General features: G+C 34.0%; 11 protein-coding genes across 11 annotated transcripts; 3 read left to right on the forward strand and 8 right to left on the reverse strand.

Moving 5' to 3' along the window:
- Positions 1-734: 734 nt before the first annotated feature.
- Positions 735-1,173, reverse strand: RO3G_15825 (uncharacterized protein; the record flags this gene model as incomplete). Its single annotated transcript, XM_067670409.1, has 3 exons — positions 735-796; positions 843-971; positions 1,143-1,173. The coding sequence occupies 3 exons, from the start codon at positions 1,171-1,173 to the stop codon at positions 735-737; spliced, it is 222 nt and encodes a 73-aa protein (XP_067526510.1).
- A 1,132-nt stretch (positions 1,174-2,305) lies between these two features.
- Positions 2,306-3,175, forward strand: RO3G_15826 (uncharacterized protein; the record flags this gene model as incomplete). The annotated part of the gene is made up of 4 exons (XM_067670410.1): positions 2,306-2,543; positions 2,685-2,788; positions 2,973-3,000; positions 3,171-3,175. 4 exons carry the CDS (start codon positions 2,306-2,308, stop codon positions 3,173-3,175), a joined length of 375 nt encoding a protein of 124 aa, XP_067526511.1.
- A 554-nt stretch (positions 3,176-3,729) lies between these two features.
- On the reverse strand, positions 3,730-4,482 carry RO3G_15827 (uncharacterized protein; the record flags this gene model as incomplete). The annotated part of the gene is made up of 1 exon (XM_067670411.1): positions 3,730-4,482. The coding sequence occupies one exon, from the start codon at positions 4,480-4,482 to the stop codon at positions 3,730-3,732; it is 753 nt and encodes a 250-aa protein (XP_067526512.1).
- Positions 4,483-6,197: 1,715 nt separating this feature from the next.
- Positions 6,198-8,042, reverse strand: RO3G_15828 (uncharacterized protein; the record flags this gene model as incomplete). The annotated part of the gene is made up of 11 exons (XM_067670412.1): positions 6,198-6,264; positions 6,393-6,405; positions 6,534-6,654; positions 6,705-6,779; positions 6,832-6,919; positions 6,969-7,210; positions 7,266-7,485; positions 7,544-7,598; positions 7,651-7,768; positions 7,824-7,982; positions 8,037-8,042. 11 exons carry the CDS (start codon positions 8,040-8,042, stop codon positions 6,198-6,200), a joined length of 1,164 nt encoding a protein of 387 aa, XP_067526513.1.
- A 1,345-nt stretch (positions 8,043-9,387) lies between these two features.
- Positions 9,388-10,387, forward strand: RO3G_15829 (uncharacterized protein; the record flags this gene model as incomplete). The annotated part of the gene is made up of 4 exons (XM_067670413.1): positions 9,388-9,436; positions 9,497-9,624; positions 9,718-10,314; positions 10,376-10,387. The coding sequence occupies 4 exons, from the start codon at positions 9,388-9,390 to the stop codon at positions 10,385-10,387; spliced, it is 786 nt and encodes a 261-aa protein (XP_067526514.1).
- Positions 10,388-10,842: 455 nt separating this feature from the next.
- RO3G_15830 (uncharacterized protein) lies at positions 10,843-11,465 on the forward strand (the record flags this gene model as incomplete). The annotated part of the gene is made up of 2 exons (XM_067670414.1): positions 10,843-11,379; positions 11,445-11,465. The coding sequence occupies 2 exons, from the start codon at positions 10,843-10,845 to the stop codon at positions 11,463-11,465; spliced, it is 558 nt and encodes a 185-aa protein (XP_067526515.1).
- Positions 11,466-11,813: 348 nt separating this feature from the next.
- On the reverse strand, positions 11,814-13,680 carry RO3G_15831 (uncharacterized protein; the record flags this gene model as incomplete). Its single annotated transcript, XM_067670415.1, has 2 exons — positions 11,814-13,240; positions 13,308-13,680. 2 exons carry the CDS (start codon positions 13,678-13,680, stop codon positions 11,814-11,816), a joined length of 1,800 nt encoding a protein of 599 aa, XP_067526516.1.
- A 335-nt stretch (positions 13,681-14,015) lies between these two features.
- Positions 14,016-15,271, reverse strand: RO3G_15832 (uncharacterized protein; the record flags this gene model as incomplete). The annotated part of the gene is made up of 4 exons (XM_067670416.1): positions 14,016-14,206; positions 14,254-14,515; positions 14,565-15,061; positions 15,247-15,271. 4 exons carry the CDS (start codon positions 15,269-15,271, stop codon positions 14,016-14,018), a joined length of 975 nt encoding a protein of 324 aa, XP_067526517.1.
- A 561-nt stretch (positions 15,272-15,832) lies between these two features.
- RO3G_15833 (uncharacterized protein) lies at positions 15,833-16,108 on the reverse strand (the record flags this gene model as incomplete). The annotated part of the gene is made up of 2 exons (XM_067670417.1): positions 15,833-16,071; positions 16,099-16,108. The coding sequence occupies 2 exons, from the start codon at positions 16,106-16,108 to the stop codon at positions 15,833-15,835; spliced, it is 249 nt and encodes an 82-aa protein (XP_067526518.1).
- Positions 16,109-16,977: 869 nt separating this feature from the next.
- RO3G_15834 (uncharacterized protein) lies at positions 16,978-17,121 on the reverse strand (the record flags this gene model as incomplete). The annotated part of the gene is made up of 1 exon (XM_067670418.1): positions 16,978-17,121. The coding sequence occupies one exon, from the start codon at positions 17,119-17,121 to the stop codon at positions 16,978-16,980; it is 144 nt and encodes a 47-aa protein (XP_067526519.1).
- Positions 17,122-18,685: 1,564 nt separating this feature from the next.
- Positions 18,686-19,302, reverse strand: RO3G_15835 (uncharacterized protein; the record flags this gene model as incomplete). Its single annotated transcript, XM_067670419.1, has 3 exons — positions 18,686-18,950; positions 19,009-19,131; positions 19,193-19,302. 3 exons carry the CDS (start codon positions 19,300-19,302, stop codon positions 18,686-18,688), a joined length of 498 nt encoding a protein of 165 aa, XP_067526520.1.
- Between the last annotated feature and the right edge of the window lie 51 nt (positions 19,303-19,353).

A 19,353-nucleotide genomic window follows, 5' to 3' on the forward strand; every position in this document is an offset into this window, starting at 1 on the left:
CATACTTGTTAGATTGCAGCAATAACCAAGAATAATACTGTGTTCTTTACAATTTTGTAAGAGGTCAGCCATCTTATGTTTAGCAGCTATGAGAGCAGCTTTACCAGTGTATAGTAACTAATTCATCAATGGGACTAGCTGAACCAGAATAGGGCCATCATCTAATGATTGTGAATTTAGTTTTCCTGGCACTTGATTGGTATAAACAAAATACAAGAAAAGCAAAAGTAAAGATCCTTGAAGTAGTTGACGATCGCCATCTGAAGGATCTTCCGATTTTTTACATATTAATAGTACACCACGGTATTGATTGAGGCGGCGTGTTTCTTTTTTTTTTATATTACTTTAAAAAATCTTTCAGATTCTCGTCATTGATCGTCAAACCGACACAATCAACTGCAACAATTATTATTTTTTCTTGGTTAGCGATATTCTTTAGCATATTTAATCAACAGTCTGATGTTTAGTTATGTTCAATGGTATGTTAAGTCTGTTGTTTTATCTTGGGTGTTCTCATCTGCTTCTGACTGAGATATTATGTCATCTCTTTTCTTCTTTTCTCTTTCTACAATTAGAGCACTGGCATCTGAAAAAGAGTTGGTAAAAACCATGTCTTCTAATGATCTTCTTTAGAGTTTTAGAGCTATTTGATTCAATAGGCGAATGCAGATTTGATCTTTTTTTTTCATTTTTTGACTTTCTGGCATATCCAATTATCTGATAACCCGCTTATTTTAATTCATTGAGAGCGCACTTATATTTGGAACAGCCATAACAACATCTTTTAAAGCTACATCTAAAATTACGTTAATATAGCCTAAAAAATACAAAATAGGTCTTACGAACGAATTCATCCTTAAGGACATACAACAAGCGGGTTATAATTTTTTGCCCAACTTCGTTCATTTTCTTTTCCTTGTGGCTTCTATTAAAAGAGATACCTTGTTCTTGGTTAAACTTTGAATTTGAAGCTTTTAAGACATTCAAAATATTTTTTTATTATTATTCCTGATCAAAACAGTTTTAGACTCAGTGCAGATGCTTTTCATATCACAATTGGTGAAATACTGAAAATTACCTTTGATATATTAATCAATTCTGATACTGTCATCATACCGGTTTATTTTAATCATTCTATTTACACTGAGTGGGATCACGTAAAAATTGATGCATTATTATATAAATTATTTATTATCAGTTATCAGCATGCATATCTTTAAGTCATAACTGGCTACAGACAGACACCTTACCAAGACTGAAAAGATTTATCAACTGTGAGATAATATCCATGATTGGTTTACGAAAAAATAAAGACGTTCAAGATACGATTATCATCCACTTCATGAGGGACTTGCTTTCTTCAATTAATAGTGGAGGTCGTCTGCCAATATTATCAGACTTTTGGATGCTCCATTTGTTGTAGTATCAGTAGACAGTAGGTTTAAAGAGAGTCAAGAGAGCAGTGGTTTAAACATACAATAAATTGATCTCTAAAAACACTCTTAAATCATTTTGAATAGCTTGAGAAATAAAACGAGCCATATTTAATAGAAGTTTGGCTAAACATGTTAAATAAAAAAGAGTGAAATTCACTTCGCGTTTATATACTTTTTTTTTAATAAATGGAAAGCCTTGTACGTAATATATGAATTACAGCACTTTATTTAATATACCAGTAATAATCACAGTGAAATAATTTAGAGAGAACACTGAAATAAAATTTTTAACTCCCTGTAACCATCAAATAAGAAAGAGGGTAGATTTAATAGAAAAAAGGGGATTGAAGCATTTTCAGAATATCTATTCACCAAAGCATTATAATCGCCTACCATTTTACTTTTTGGAGATTCTTCCAGAAAGAGCGATCTTCATACTTTTAAATCTTGAAGCATAGTATTAATAAAAGCAACTGATATTTCAGGATTCCGTAAAAAAAAAAAAAAAAAAAAGTTTCAAAAGTAACAATTTATCCAGGAAATTTACTTAACATTATTTTGGTCCAATCGAACCTTGAATGAAGAACAAATCCTGTTCAAAAAATTAAAATAAAATAGATAAAGTTATATACTTCTGTTCATTTATTACGCTGCTTCATATTCTTACATACAATAAAGCCATTAGATTGTTACAGAGAAATATTACTGTTTCTTTCTTTCTTTTTTTTTGCAATCTGATTTGATACAATCACAATAAGTTGACATTTTGTGTGTGTAACTTGAAAATTGTCATGCCATTCTTTTTTTAAAAGAAAAACGGCGTACTTCAAAAAGCATCAATCACCTTCTTTTTTAATTTTTTCCATACCATGGATATGTCAAAAGTATTTACATTGAAGGAGATTGAGACACATAACTCTTTAAAGTCATTATGGGTTATATTTAATGGTAGAGTTTATGATATAACAGAATTTGTGAAAGACCATCCAGGGGGTGATGACTTGCTTTTGCAATATGCTGGTCAGGACATTACGGAAGTCATGTATGATAAGGACCATCATGAACATTCAGAGGCATCTTATGAGATTTTACAAGACTACATGATTGGTAAAATAGAAGAAAGCAATTTGCAGTCGAGGCAATTCAAAGGTCAACGTGCTAGCCTCCATCGCAAAAGAATTGGTTTGCTAGAGAAGGAAATTGAATACAAAACCTTTAAAAACCAAGATTTTTATCCTTCTTTGACAGACCCTCAAGTAGACGTAAAAACCCATCAATTCTTGGACCTAAATAAGCCCCTAGTACCTCAAATGTTGACAAAGCAATTCACAAGAGCACATTACCTTGAACAGGTACATAAACCTCGGTACCTGAACCGTCCTGCAGATTTTTTTGGTCACCCACTTTTGGAGCCACTCTCGAAAACTTATTGGTGGATCGTGCCTCTTGTATGGTTACCTTATGTTGCTTATAATCTAATGCGATCTATTGAATCAAATCAGGGCAATGCTTTGGTTACCGCCAAGTTATTTCTAGTGGGAATCTTTATTTGGACCTTTTTGGAGTATTTTTTGCATCGCTTTTTATTTCATTATGATGATAGAATGCCGGAATCACAATACATGTTTTTATTGCACTTTGTCCTTCACGGATTTCATCATTATCTTCCCATGGATAGGTAAATGCATATATATTTGAAAGACCCTTATACAAGTATTTATATTACTTATTTAGATTAAGATTAGTTGTGCCTCCCGCTCTCTTTGTTGTACTTGCTTATCCTTGGGTCACTTTAGCACATACCATATTTCCTCCTTTTGTAGCATATGGAATTGTTGGAGGAGGTATTTTTGGCTATATTTGTTATGATATGACACACTACTACGTGCATCATGCTAAAGTCATCCCATTTCATTTCACTGAAATGAAAAAATACCACTTGGCACATCATTATAAAGACTTTGAAGCTGGTTATGGCATCACCTCCAAGCTTTGGGACTATGTATTCAATACAGTTTTAACTTACTAATTAATTCTAATCATATCTTAAATAATGCATATTTTATAAAACCTTTACTTTTTATGACACTTCTTATACATTGTGTCTAATTTAATAAAAGCATAACTTTTATATCAGGAACCTTTATCAAACGTTCTCTTGCTTGTTGAAATGCATTGTTTTACACGTTTACTTAATACGTCAAAAATAATGTTTAGAGTTTATTTAATCCAGCTTGAAAAGCAGAATTTAGGATAGAAAGGTTCAGAGGGTATGTAGGCTTACAAGGCACATTTAACTATAATCACCGGGGACAACCTTTACACAACCATCCTGAGAAATACCAATGTTACAGTCAGCTTGGGAAGTACAGCAGCGGATACAGAAAGTGCCACCATTAGGTTCAACTAAGTTGACAAAGTATTTGAGACCATTGCATGTATGTTGGCCTTGATCTCTATTATCGTATTGTCCGCCATCATCGGTTGTAGACATGTTGTAAGCTGCTGGGTTCATTGTACCTGTGACTTGAGTATAGTTTTCTGTAGTGAGGTAATGAGAGGTTAGGATGAAGCCTTCAGGGAAGGGATAGCCTCCAAGTGTAGAGTTTGTACAAAACGGTTTTCCTTCATTTTCTGTGGTAGCAATATCAACCCCAGGAGCGTAGGGAAGAAAAGAGCAAAACGCGGTATCAGAAAGTAATTGAATATCACTTGTATTGTAAAGAGATGTATTATTATCAATAGTGGTTGAATTAGCGTTGTCATTTGTAGAGGAATCAGAGTCATCGTCTGTAGTGGAATCAGAGTCATCGTCTGTAGTGGAATCAGAGTCATCGTCTGTAGTAACATCAGAATCATCAGCTGCAGTTGTGTCCGAGCCATCAACAGTAGTATCGTCTACAGTACCATCAGCCGTGCTATCAACAGTAGTGTCATCAACGGCACTTGTTATATCAGTATCGTCTCGTTTGTTATAAACAGGACTAGCGGTAATCACAGAGATGACAACCAAGACAGCGATAAGGAGACTAATATGAATTTTCATTTTGGTCAAAGTAATTAAAAAAAAAAAACAAAGATATTATTCTTTCTGTATTTATATGATTGATTCAAATCTAAAAATAAACCTTCAAGGTACAGGGCAATTATGAACTAAAGATAATATTTCTATATTAGGTGATTTTTATTTTTATTTTCGTATTTTAAAACTCAAAACCGATCAAAAAAACTTCTTGGCACACAATAGTAAAAAGATGGGCAAATCAGGACAGTTGTTCCTCATGTTTTGTGCGCTTTAAGCAGTAGTCATATTATTGAGCGTAGTTACTTCAATATCATTGTACAAAATCGGTTGTATCGTACATAAAAAGACATGAGGAAAATACATTTTGGTTATCATGTACATCATTGTGTTGCAATATTGACAGTTTCTTAATATATACCCAAAAAAGTACATATAAATCTATAAGAAGACCAATAGACTCTTCTACAATTATAATTATTCTCTTTTTTAGGCAAATTTTTTCGTGCTTGGCCAAAGCTGTAGATGCAAGTTATTTGTCCATTTTGTCCGAAAGCAAGGTTTAATACGGGCGATGTTATCTAAAAGTTGATTTCTTTAGTAAATATACGATTTGATTTTTCATGCAAAGAACGAGAATTGAGCATACTTCTTTATATTGCATCCCAAGCAAGTGTATTTTTGAAAGTTGTAAATAGAAATCGCTTTGACTCCTTCTTTTAATAGCTTCGATTTTTAATATCACATGTATTGCGTCTTTAGAGTTTTGCCAAGCAAAAATCCTTGCGTAATGTGTTTCATTCATGTAAAAAGTACAAAATTAAAAATTTGCCATCAAAGCATCACCATTGAAAGTCAAATCGATTATAAATTTGGTACTATCTTACACAGTTTCAAATGATCATTCGTTTGCTTCTGTATAAATGGGGAAATCAAACTTGTTACATTTAATCATAGAATCTAAAAATACCGACTATTTTTCTTTTTAAGTTACACTCTTTGCTTTATGAATTAGACAAATAACCAATCCTATTTAGTCATTTTAGATTTCTTAGGAACTTCCTTTCTAGTTTTTAATATGGAGATTTCTCTTTGTGGGTAATAATTACTCCATTGGTGATAATCAAATATGAGAATGCTATTCTATCGTTTGTCCCTTACCATAAATGCTTCAAGATAAATATTAAAAAATATGAACAAAGTATAAAGCTCACAGCATAATCGCATAATTTTCGCAAAAAGCCTTTTTTAATCAATAATTTAAGGTAATCTTACTCTATTTGTCTTGTCCTATTAATCAAATTACAATGTATAAGTTTAATAAGAGCGCGTCGGAAAACAATAATATGACATGTTTTATCACTGATAATCATAACCAGTCATACATGCACATGCCAAAACAAAGAAGAATATTCATTCTATTAATAAAAAGCTTCAAGATTATTCAAAAATAAGCAAACCATACTACGTTCAATCAAGCCACTTGATAAGTAATGATTGACAATATGGGTATGTTGACTCGGTTAAATGACATTCCGATTGAGATGAGACGTTGACCGTATAAAAATATATTGTTCCCTGGAGGCTTACCAGAGGTATTATGCTCTAAGTTTCGTTAAGCATTTAAGATACTATACCTATCTGTACAAATCAAATAAATGTGCTCTAGAGTAAAACAACCAGGATACGGTAAATCTTGTTCATCATTACCCTTAGAGATATCCAATTCCGATCATCATTTATAGTTCTTCAACATACTGGATACTAGAGTCAGCAATGAAGTCGATAATGGGATCAACACTAGGACTAATAGTAAAATAGGCAACAGAAGAAATTTTGCTTGTTTATTGTTAATCCTGAGTTTTGTGTTTATCATTCAAATCCTCAATAACAACCTTCTGTCTTTTACTAGCTGCTTTTTTTAGGATTTTAACCTTTCCTTCTTTGCTATTTAAATTATGCATTTATGCATATTCCGTTCACATAATGTTACACTAAACGCGTAAAGCTGTTCTTCGCCAGTATACTGTTTCTATGGACTACTGGATATAATTCTATTTATTTATATATGTTACAAAGTAATGATAGTATTTCTTGTTCGTCTTTTTGCTTTAATAAATTTGCAATTTTTTTATATTTCTTGTATTTGTTTGGTATGAAAGTAGGAATAGGTGATGCATCAGGCGGTTTATTTGCCTATAAAAGATAGGTGAATAAGAATTAATCTTATAATCAATGCTTATTACCTTGTTATTAGATGTAATTGTTTTGAGTAGAGACAGAATTGTTTGCTGTTTAGTGTAATTATACTGACTTAAGCACTAATAAATGAGAGCAGTTAGCATTATTTCTCGTTTTAATAGTCATATTTACTGTTTCAAATCTATCTTTATTATGTTCTGGTGGATTAATAAAAGTTGTAGGTGTACTAGCCTCACTTGTAGTGGCTGATTCATCTTGACTGTATATATTTTATTAGTAAAGTGCTGTCTGTTTCTTTGATCAGGTACCTTTTTACGGTATCAAATTGAATTGGACTCATAGGCAGTACATAAACCATACCGTCTTTATTGGTTACTATGTCTGCGGTTGCTTCATTATTTATATTTAAAAGTGGGTTGTCATCACTGTTGTCATCGTCATCTTTCTCCTTTTCTTTCTCTGTTTCTTCACTTATAATTATATTGAAGTGGTTATCGTTTATGCAGTTTGTATTCATTATCTCTGCATGTTTCTGCTGTCTTTTGGGTTTCTATTTTGTATGAACAGTTATTTTATATACAACAGGTAATAAGAGGAATAATTACCAAGATACTTTCTACATGGTTTGGACACCTCCACCTTTTCGTTGAATTAGGTGTAGCAGCTAAAGGAGGAGTCAAGCAGTCCAAATGCCAATACAAGGAGCAGTAATCACAAGCAATCACTAATTTCTTGAGAGATATCTTTCTGCAATGATAGCATTGTATGAATCTTCCGTTTTTATCTTTTGCTGTACTATAATTATTGTCTGATAAATCCCCATTCCTAATGAAATAAATAAAAATAACAGCAAAGCAGTAAATTTGTATGTATTTGCCTGTACTTGTTTTGTCTAAGTTGTGTTGTGTCTATATAATTACCAACTTCATCAGAAGACACTATTTGATGAATTAATAACTGTATAGCAAATGTATTTTGTTAGTATTTTACCTCCTTCAAAAAAATTTATAATTTCTTCAGGCAACCTGAATGTTGTTGGATTTTTCACATTCAAATTCTCTACCAACCCTTTGAATAAACCTTTTGGTCCATCTTCTACTATCTTTCCCTAGCAAAAAGAAGCTGTTATTATTACTACGTACTCATTATAGGCTTTTATATACTTTTTCATGTTCACATTTATTACAAAACCATTCTGTCAAATTGTCCACATCATTCGAATCGACAGGCGGTTCAACACATGTAAAGTGAAATGCGTTTGGACAAGCATCGCAACATATAAATTGTCCAACGCCACCACACGCGTCACAGACATCGTGATTCTGTAAAGAAAGGGTTGAGTCATACAATTATTTTTGTCTTGTTGCTATTATTACTTTCATATTATCCAGTACTCTTTGTCTATCTCTATTATTTCATTAATAATTTTTATTCGTAGAGTACCAATGTTTTACTTTATATCATGAGTAGGTTCATTTGATTTTCTTTTTATATTTCTTGTGTCGCTAGGGGAAGGAAAATCATGTCGTTTCATGTCAAATAAAAAGAAGTGGAAGAAAATGTGAAAGAATAAAAAAGAGGGGTGCATCAAGTCTTTTTTTTTTTTTTGTGTGTGTGTGTTGCAGTATTCAATGTTTAATTCATACACTATTCTTGTTGATAGCTTTTGTCTTTTTTATAGTAAAAAGTGGATAAAATCAATAAAAGTGATATATTGTTCATCAAGCAGTACAATTATAACATTGAATGACCTCTTATCGAGTAACATCAAGGTTTTTGTTATACTTTTAATATTCAGCTCGATTTCGACATAAAATTGAAATGTTGTTGGCAAGTAATCACACATTTAGTTTTGAAGTGAGTCTCCCTATTGTCATAGGAGCATAATTGGCACCTTATTCTGGATCCTTAATGAGTAAAAACAAAAATCTGAATTGAATATGTCATGAAGTAATAAAGTGTTATTATGTACAAGTTCACGCTTGTCTTAATTAATACAATAAAAATACAACTTGGAGATCATGCATATAATTTTAATGGGAAAACATGTTTAAAAATGTACCTGAAATTTGATCAATTTTGGATAATAAACTTATTTTTAATCTTTGCCAAATTTCAATATTTTTATTTAGCTTGTACTATCAATTCGCACTTATTTATATATTTTATAATGAAATTAGATGCTTCTCTTGAGCTATTGTTTGCTTTACCGACTGTAGAACTTTTCAGTGCACAATTGCAATTTATTTATTCAGCCCTTTTTCCAGCCAGTTGTCCAGAACATCAAAAAAAATATTTTCGATCAAATATTTTTGCTTGTCTGAAACCCTCTTTTTATGTAAAGATAGATGGTCATTATGAGCTCTCTTTTTTCACTCGAAGCACACTTTTTCCTTGGAGTTGTTTTGAAGCATGAAGATCAAAGTGAGGGTTTGATGTAACATAACCAATCGGTTTTTAAAATAAAATGAGTAGTACAAGTGTTCCTTGCATTTACTTTGTGATGAATGGCCATTATTCTTTTTCTTCTTCTTTGTTCTTGTAATGTTTTATTTCAATTTACTTTTAATACTATTTTCTTCTGTTTCAGTAATTCATACACAAAGCATAGATTCCACATGGTTTCCAGAGAGTAATTTCACATATTGTAACAGCCACAGTTTGATCAATGTCACATCCATGAGCAGACATCTCGATATTATGACAAACAAATACAGTTTTAATATAATGGGATATACAGACATTAATATTGTAAGCCTAAACCCTCAAGGATCAGGTATGAATGATAGTTGCAAGATATTGGAGATCATAAGACAAATAACATGTATAAATATAGTTTCATCAGCCTCTTATTTTGAAATAAGGTTTGGATTTGAGACCATACGTTTACCATCACAGCAACTTTGTCCTGATTTGTTGAATGGATGCCCCGTTTTAGAAGGAGCAAATATTACAATACAAAGGGTAAATTCTATATTAAATACGAAAAAATATGAAAAAGTAATAAGAATACCAAGACCCTTTTTTGTCTTTCCTCCCACAATATTCTATTTATAGTCCGTTAACCTTTCTCGCATTCCACTCTACCCATTGGCTGATATCACCGCACAATATTCAGCTGTCAACCCAGATTCCACACCGTTAATTTGTATAAGATTAGCACCTGTGGGTTATCAGCATCCTACTTGGAGAAATGTGTTTATCTATATTCCTATCGGATTCACAATCATCGCTGCCATCACATCTCTCACTGTGTCATTAACTACCATTGAAAACGGAGAACACGACATATTCTTGTTTAGTTCAAATTATGCCATGCTCCCCGGCGTCCTCAGGTTAAAGACACCAGGGTTTGTTGACTTGATTTATTATGCTCAATTCATCGTTACCGCAGGACAGTTCAACATGGACTACCCTCGCTTTCATGCTTTATTCACATCTAATTTTTCATGGAGTTTTTTACTGTTTCGATCCGAATGGTTAACAAACACGATCCATACTATCTTTTTGCGGCAGGAAGATGATGTGAACCACCATAGCTCTGTACCTGGCCTCAGCATCTATAAGCGACAAGAGGTCAATATGCCCATCAGACATAAAGAAGATGTCTCAGTCAATATTATGGGCACAGGCATGTCGGATTTTTCTACAGCTGTAGGCATGGATATCAATGGTTTATTCTTTACTGTACTCGTGTATTTTTTGGTCATCATAGGAGCCTGCTTGATACTCTGCTGTTTGACATGGCTTATGTTTTGTATCACTGGAGCGTGTTCTTCCCGTAAAAAGTTTACTGAAAGTTCTTTAAAAATGTGGAATTTCACAATAGGTAAGATAAAAAGGATCAGATAAAGCAGAAAATGAGCGACTAAAGCAGAAGGTTCAATAGGAGTATTGGTGCGTGTGCTTACCTTGCTCTATTTACCTTTGATTACAATGGCCTTTTATCAACTCATGCTACCAACACATTGGTACATAACCACTCTGGCCGCTGTTGTACTCGTATTTTGTTTTTTGTTTTATGGATTTGTGTCCATCAAATTACTCCAAATCAGGCCAAGGTCATTTATTTTCTCTGAACTCAAGTTACTTTTACGCTACGGGGCCCTCTATAACACCTTTACCGATGACCAGCCTCATTTCTTTGTGATTCTTATCGTTTACAAATCAGTAGTGGCAGCTATGATTGGTCTATTTCAAACTAGCGGGATTGCTCAACTCGTCGTTGTCTTATTGGCAGAGATCGCAATCTGTATGATCATTCTCTCTACATTTCCTTATGCAGAGAAAAGCGTCAATTACCTTCATCTAACCTTTGGATTTATTCGACTCTTGGTCTTAATACTCAACATCACCTATCTTCCTCAGGTCAAAGCGACAACGCTTATAAAGCAGTATGTCGGATATACACAATTGGCCATTCACTGCTTTGCATTTTTCTTGTTTCTCATTCTTCAAATAAGAAACATTGTTGTTGTCTTGACAGGATTAGGAGAGGAAGAACTGGATGAATCTGGACGTCCACCGGCTCGTATGGTGATGTGGAGAAAAAGAAAATACAGACCGCGTCAGCATCACAACTTGATGGCAGTAACCAATGAGAGTCGTCCTCAACTGAGCAGCACGAGGCATTCAAGCCTCGGCTTCAATTCACAAACAATCGGATTGCTTTCAAATGACTATTATAATCGTAGCAGTGCTACCATGAAACCAGACGAAGTACAGCAAGGGTTACCAAATGAAGACATGAACAGGGAAACAATGAATTTAATAGAAGATTATAGAAACAATACGTCTTCAAATAAGCTGACAAAGCAGCAGCAGATATCGAATCAGAAGGAAAGGGCTGATGTAGTAGCAGAAAGTTCACAACCTCTACTTTCTAAAGATGAAAAACAACCACCTCCTTTACCAGAACACAAAATAATGAATGGAATGTCCTCTTCTTCCTTTCTTCCATCATAATATTCATGATGGGTATGTGAATAAAGTATGTTGATCATAAAACAGCATTCACCTTTGTTAAATTTGTTAGCTTTTATTATGAGAAGGTTATAAGTAAGATGTTTATAAAGACCTAGAGTGGTATGTCTATAGGTGAATATATATGCAGAGTGCTTGAAGAAATAAGGTATGATGAGTGATGACATACTTTATTTTAAAGCAAGTTTATCAGGAAGAATGGATATGGTATCTACAGAAAATAATCTAAGTTGATGACCATCGAATCCCAAGACATCATCCAGTTCATATTTTTTGTGCTGAATCTTTTTATTCATACGTTCAATCACAGATATCACTGCAGGTGCTTCTAACAGAGGACAATGGGATGGGATGATGATTTGTAGAGTGTAAGGTCGATAAAAGCGTTGTGTGCTATGCGACACAGGTGAAGGAATGATGGCCTCTCCTTCCTCTTGATCGTCTTCTTTAGTAGAGCATAATTTAAATTGAATACCACTTTCTATCAAAGCCGTTCCGGGTTGACGAGGAGAGACGAGAAACAAGATTTCCATCAGGCGACCTACATATTTACAGACGCACACGGCTTGTTTACCAAGCAAATCTTGAATGGCATTGAAGGTAGGATCTGGTACTTCACCACCTTGTCTATAAGCCAAGATGAGAGCCAGTGCAGCTCTTTCAGAGTGTAAGAGACCTGGAACATGAGAGAGAGGTCCACCGGCGAGAGGCATGTTGAAAGCAGCCAATGCACGGGTTTCCTTTGGATAATGTGTTGTAAGATTGGCGAGATAAAGAGCGGCAGGGATGAGACGATGTAGCTGAAGTGGATGATCTGGTGCTAGGTAGAGTGATGGAACAGCACATTTCAGAAAATCATAAAGAATGTTGTACTCGCCTTGTTTTAAAGCATGTGGATTGGATGAGACGAATGACTTGATACCTTCAATCAGTGGGTCTTTGACCTGTTCAGAGAATGGTAAGAGATGATAGCAGATACCTTGTCTAACGCCACCTTCACTAAAAAAGACCCGTTTGATCTTGATTGCTTGTATGATTGCTGAAACAAGAAAACAAGTAGCAGGAATCATGCGTGCTCTGCGTTTGGAGATGCGAAAGACCTTTAATTTGCTGATAAGCTCTTCGGGGTCTTCATTCTTGTATTGATCAACCAATTTTTTTAATTCGTCACCAGTCATACTGTATCCACTGATGATCGGGATTGGATAAGTCACTCGTTTGGCTTTGGCTGTACCATAAGAATCTTTGTTTGCCATAGAAAGATAACCCAGTGCACGGAATCCACCTCCACTGAAGTACAATGTGTAACCATCGTGATCCTTTAGGTAACTGGGTATACCCGATGTTTCTTTGGCTTCTGCCATCTTTTCTACGAGAGTCTTGAATAATTTGTTTCTCATCTTATCATTAGAACAGTTGGCGAGTTTTTTTCTCAAGATGGCAGCACCATAAGGAAGTGAGACAGGTGTGGTTGATGTCTTGATTCTCTTTCTCGGTCTATCTTCTTTGAGTTCTTTATGCATTGATGTTACATAACTCAATTCTACAGATCCACCCCCTAAATCCATAGTTAAGCCATTGACAGTGTAAAATGACCCTAGAAGATAAGGGAATGGTTAAGGAGGAATGAGGTTGATTAAAAAACAAATATTTTCTAAGCTTACCAACTATGCCCATAGAAGATATGACTGCCTCTTGTTCTTTTGTTAGAATAGTGACTTTCCATTGTGTTGCACTATAGATTCTCTCCAAAAATTCCTCAGAGTTAAGAGCAACACGAGTTGCTTCTGTGGCAATGACTTTGACATTAGCTTGATTGACACCTTCATGTCGACAGATTGTCTTGAATCTCAAAAAGCTAGCAATCACTTGTTCTATGATCTCCTTTGGAATACAATGATCTTCGCCTTGAGCCTCCAGTAAAGAAATAGGTGCTCTTTCTTCATAAATGACAGGTAAATGTCGTGTTAAGGCAGTAACGATACCAAAACGAATACCATTGGAGCCCATATCAACCACGCCAAATGGTGCTTTCATTGTTTCATCAAATAAGCTAATCATTTGTTTTTTGGAGAAGAAAAAAAAAAAAAAGTAATTTAAATGAAACCAGAGAAAAAAAAAAGTTTCTTAAGAAACCAGAAAAAATGATTGGGAAAGGGGAGAGACAATAAGAGACAGTTATCAAAAAAAAAAAAGATTTAAATTTAGTTCCAGACCATGACGATATACATGCTCTAATCTACAAGGAAATTCTCTTTTAAAACGTGATAAATCCATAAAAGCTTATTTATTAAAAAGGGAGTTTCTGTATAACTTTGCATGACAGGATAGGTTACACTTTACAGATTAACTGAATTAGGAAATTGTTTTAATTATTGTGTAAATTTAGCTTCTAATAAGGATGGTATAATACTTGTGTTTATAGATGCTTTCACGGAAGATAAATGAGATTTGGTGATGTAATTCTTAATTTTACAATCCATTACTTTAGCTGATACGCGTTCATCGATATCCAACCAAAGATAATCAACATAAGTAAGAACAAAGAGATCGATTTGACAGGCTATTGAATGATTCAGTAAGAGAAGATAGGATAAGATGGATACTTACAATTAAATGACCAACTGTTATCATCTACTCTTACACACCCATTATGCTTTTGATCTTCACCAAGGTCTATACCATCTAATTGAGGTATATAAATTGTCTGTCCATAAGGTAAATCATTTGCTGCCACACTAACAAAAGGGACTAAATTTTGATCCCCAGAACCTAAACCAAATACGTTATGAACGCGTCCATGTCCTCCTACTTTAATAAATGCATCTGTATCATTATCTAAATTAATCAAGTCTCCGTTTTCTAATAAACACTATATAAAAATAAATATTTATTACTCCTTACACTTCCAAACTACTCACAGATCCTTCCATATTACATCTATCGTACATGATCGATGGAACCATAGCCAACACATTCTTCTTTTTATCCAAAATTGCTCTCTTTTCATCACCTCCTAAAAAGATCCGTTTTCCATCCGTTGTTTCATCCCATTCATTTTCCTTTGGTATCCAATATTGAGTCAGTGTAACCTTCTTATGATTTCTATAACATGAAGGTAGATGCTTTGAATGTTGCTTTTGTGATTTTTGCAGCGGTTTTTGTTGACTGGCAGAGATGTTTTCAGTAAGATTGTTTAATAATGGAAATAAGGAAGGAATGACTGGAATATTAGTAGAATCCAGATTTACATATCCTGCTGCACTATGTCGACTTGATGCTTCCATATCATCTTTAGTAACAACAGTCATATCCATACCAACAGAGGCACTGACCACATTGCTCTGCTTGTACCTAAGGATGTCTTGCAAGAATTTCTCAGCAAACAACTTTTGAGGATCATTGGATGATTTATCAACTATTAAAAGTAATCAATAAAAACAATAAAACTATAAACGCGTTTTATTACTTTCGTCTTGATATGAATCAGACAATGTACATGTAATTGATTTGAAATGGATAGCAATTACAATAAATATTATATAAATAGTATTAAAAAACATAAAGAAATAGAATTGAAAACATACTTTCCATTCTTTATACCATCCTTCCACCGTCTATTGGACATTTTTGAACATAGTAGTCGGACTATAAAATAATTGGGTCAAAAAAAATGTTTTGATTTGGTCACTTTACTGGCATAGTTTTGGCCATATACAACATATAGCAAAGTATAGTAAAGCACAGGAAGAATGATTGACCTGCTAATGGTGCACCATAGAGGTCTCAGATGTGATTATTAGTACGTTTGGAGCAACGATGACAGACTTGAAAGGATTCCAATGGTAAACTAAATGACGACCATGTTCCTCACAAAGCAAGAATAGAGTTATCATCTGTACAGGTAGCGCTGTCTGAAACATACCATCAGCGTACAAGAATGAGGTAATTAAGGGGGCAAACTGAGTAATATAATAAAGTTCTTGATCTTCAAGAGGTTGTGATCAAAGAAGATCTGGCAAACTGTAGATGTAAATCGAATACAGGAACTGTGAGAGAGAATGGAACCTCAAATAGACTACAGATTTTTAATCCACAATGAGATCATTCAAAAAATTCTGTGGATAGCTCGACATCTCTTTCTGTCTCTTGAGACAAAACTGTGCTAGATAAGTGTGAGAAATGAACATTAGTTTCCTTTTAAGTCCAACATTTTATTCATGCGTCTATCCCAGTAGGTTTCAGGGCTACTAACCCAATCTAGAAAATCTTCTACTTTGACAAGCTTCTGAAATACCTGATGTTTTTTAGAGTTTTCGTCTGAGAGGTTCCCTTTAATATTAGACCGACATTCCTCAGTTGGACTAAGGGACGAGAAGCAGGGCAGTGTAAACAGTGGTTGATGTCCATTCTTATTTATCGTGTCAACTACTAAAGTAGTATGATAGATTTTACAACTATCCATGACAATAAAACATCAATGCTTTTATGTCTATCGAAAACACTCATAACCGCTTCAACAAACTAAAGGTTTTGATTAACTGTAATTCATTTTTTAAGGGACTTTTGTATTTTCTCTGTGGCAGCCGTTTATTTCTTTGACTGAGGTTACATGTTGCCACATCACTTCTTTTCAAGGTTTCAGCTTTTGATCGTATCTAAAAAAATAAAGTAAAATTTATTTTTGGTTTTTGGTAGAATTTCTTCTATTTTTCAAATAATGGTATGATGTCTTAAGACTATGCGATGATGAATATGATTGAAATAAGCTCTGAGCTCTTCCTTCATTAATTTTTTTTCCGATTCTTATTTTCACTAGCCTCGCTCATTGGTTCAATGTTTTTTAATTAAACTATTTTGTCTCTGGCCTGGTCTTGATGTATTATCAATCAAACATTTATCTTGTTCTTTTAATAAATCTAAGCTTTCTTTTACATATTTTTTTATTGTATTTGTAATTCTTATAAAATTGGCAACCCAAAATAGATTACAAACAACAGGACCTTTTTAATAGAAGAAAGAAAGACAATCTTTATTTGTTTTCGATAGGTACTTACACTTTTCTATATATACAGAGCCAAGTTTTCATTTCTCTGTCTTGATGTGGAACAAGCATGGCAGTTTACTATTCGGATTTTGGGTTGGGGTTGACGACACATGATTTCGTTTGGGAATCGTATCTTTTCTAAGTTTGGCTTGTGCATCTTTATTATTCGATCTAATACCCATACTGATTCATCATTAATTTCCTCTAATACCGTTTCCAGTTTTCTTTTAACGGTCGCTTGAGTTGGGTTTATAGAATTTAAATACTTTTTTTTATCCATTATTTGTTCAGCTATATTGTAGATGTGTTTCAATATTGGTTCTGCTTGGTTTTTTAGTAGCACCAATGGCAACCAAGAGATCCTTGAGGTTTCGTTGATATAATTTATTATTGTTTTGGATGGCAAAAGGAGAAACTCTTTTGCCCAACATTTTGATTCCATTATTGCAAGAAAGCTTTTGTTGCTTACCGCACTAAACTCTTTCTTCAAGCTTTTGCAAGCAAAACCATCGATTGCAATTGTAAGCACCACTGGATATGCTTGGTAACGTCCAAATGCTGAAAGTGAGTATCTATTTATCCTAATCATAAAATCCTGGTCTACTTTATATTGAAATTCTATTATAATGGATGGTGTCTTAATGGTCGTTTTGTTTTCACTTGCCAAGACGACATCAGACCTACTGCCGTCTGTCCATTAATTAGAAACTACAAAATAACTATCTTTTGAAACATCTGTTCCTATAAAATATTATGTATGTTAAGAATCAGTGAGTATTTATAAAGTAAAAATATCTATCAATGATTGCATAATTATGTTTATTATCATAGGATCATGAAATTGAAATTTTCATATCAAACCTGATTATTTGGCCGTAAGCCAGCAGTAAGAAATCACTTAAAATTTTATTGGTCTATGCTCATTACGAGCAGCATGGAAATTTTACTTTTTTTAAAAAAAAGTAAATAAATAAATAAAAAAACGCGTAACTTATTTTTCTTTTTGCTTTTATAATGAAATTAATGATAAGTTTTTTATAGCTTACTCAGTGAATAGGTTGAAGTGCACATGCTCATAGATGTAGTAGGCCCTAACTTCGTAAAGTGAAACACCTTTGACTGAGCTTTTGTGTCGAACCACTTCCATGAAGACAGCGAACGCGCTTTGGATTGTTTCTAGCAGCTACTTAACAGCTGATCTTCCCTGCTTTAATGCAAGTTTACTGACCTTTTTTTTTTTTTTTAAAAAAAAAAAAAATAGGTATCCTGACTCTACATCTCTGAAAATCAATGGTTATATAAAAGAAAAGTTTGTTTATTGAATAAATAAAAAGAATAAAAGCTATTAAATTATCTCATGGAATTATTTTTTTTTGAGAGTTTGGTGGTATTACTTCTTTTCCCATTGGTTGGCTTAAAACATGCTTGCCACTAAATATTTCTGCCTAAACAAGGATTTACTAAATAAGTTTCTGTAAAACATAACTCATTATTATTACATATTCACGAAAACATATAATGGATAGATTAGTTTAACATATGTACAGGGTATTATTCTGATCGGCAATCACATAATACTTGGACATTGCAGTTACCTCCTACACTTATTTTTTTTTACTGAATCTTTGTAGGAAATAACTGCCAATTAGGGTTGTTTTTTGTTCGCCGAGTGGACAAATTGACAAGGCGAAACCAACCTCTTCAAAGATTGGCAATTCTGACATGGTATAGGCGTATCATATCCTCGAAGAAATATGGGAAAAGTGGAAGTTGTTGAAAGGAAAGACATAGATCTGCTTTTGACAATTTCACAAATCGATATACGCCATCGTACGCCAAATCCATAACAAATGTTTCGCAATTTGATCCTAGCAAATAAGAGAAATATTTTATTATGCTGATCGTCTGTGTCAATTTCGGGCATACCTTGTATCAAAACCCCACAAGCGATAGGTCGAATCACACCAAGATGTATCAATTGGTGTAGCACCAACTTCATTTCTTTGCCAGCTTCACATAATCTGACATATACCCAGGATTTCGTTTATATAACACCTCCAATTCTAAGGTGCCAATCACAGTAATCACCGGGTTACCATTTGCAAATACCGCCCAATCTGGTTTATAGACAGTCTCCGCAACGTCTCTGTTTTTGTCCACATCAGCCTCAGTATTGTTGTCGTCGCCATCATCCATGATAGCGTTATCATCGTCATCATTTCGTTTCCGTTTCATAGTTGGCAATAAAGCACCATTGGCCCTGCGAACAATACATAATGATCAGTCACGGTTTACTTCCGACTCACGCGTTTTTTTACCAATCTTGCTTGAGGCACTCATCAGAACCAAAAATAGTTTCCAAGATGGGATCCAAATACTGATGCGCGAAGCTGTCTTCCAGCATGCGTTTCCCATGGCTGGTCCTGATCAACCGGCCTGATCTATAAATGATATGTTCAAATAGATGTAAATTAATAGACATTCTTGATTTGATGATCTTACAAAGCTTGAATAGTTTCGGCAGCAAGAAGATCATCATTGTCCGTATCTGCTGCTGCGCAAATACATTTAGCTGTGGCCAGCTTGACGTCTCTCCAATGTGAGGTATCCATCTACGTTTACAATTAAATTAATACAATTCATAAACAAACTGTACACTCATA

Source organism: Rhizopus delemar, genomic scaffold (assembly GCF_000149305.1).
Source record: "Rhizopus delemar RA 99-880 supercont3.17 genomic scaffold, whole genome shotgun sequence".
Classification (NCBI taxonomy): domain Eukaryota; kingdom Fungi; phylum Mucoromycota; class Mucoromycetes; order Mucorales; family Rhizopodaceae; genus Rhizopus; species Rhizopus delemar.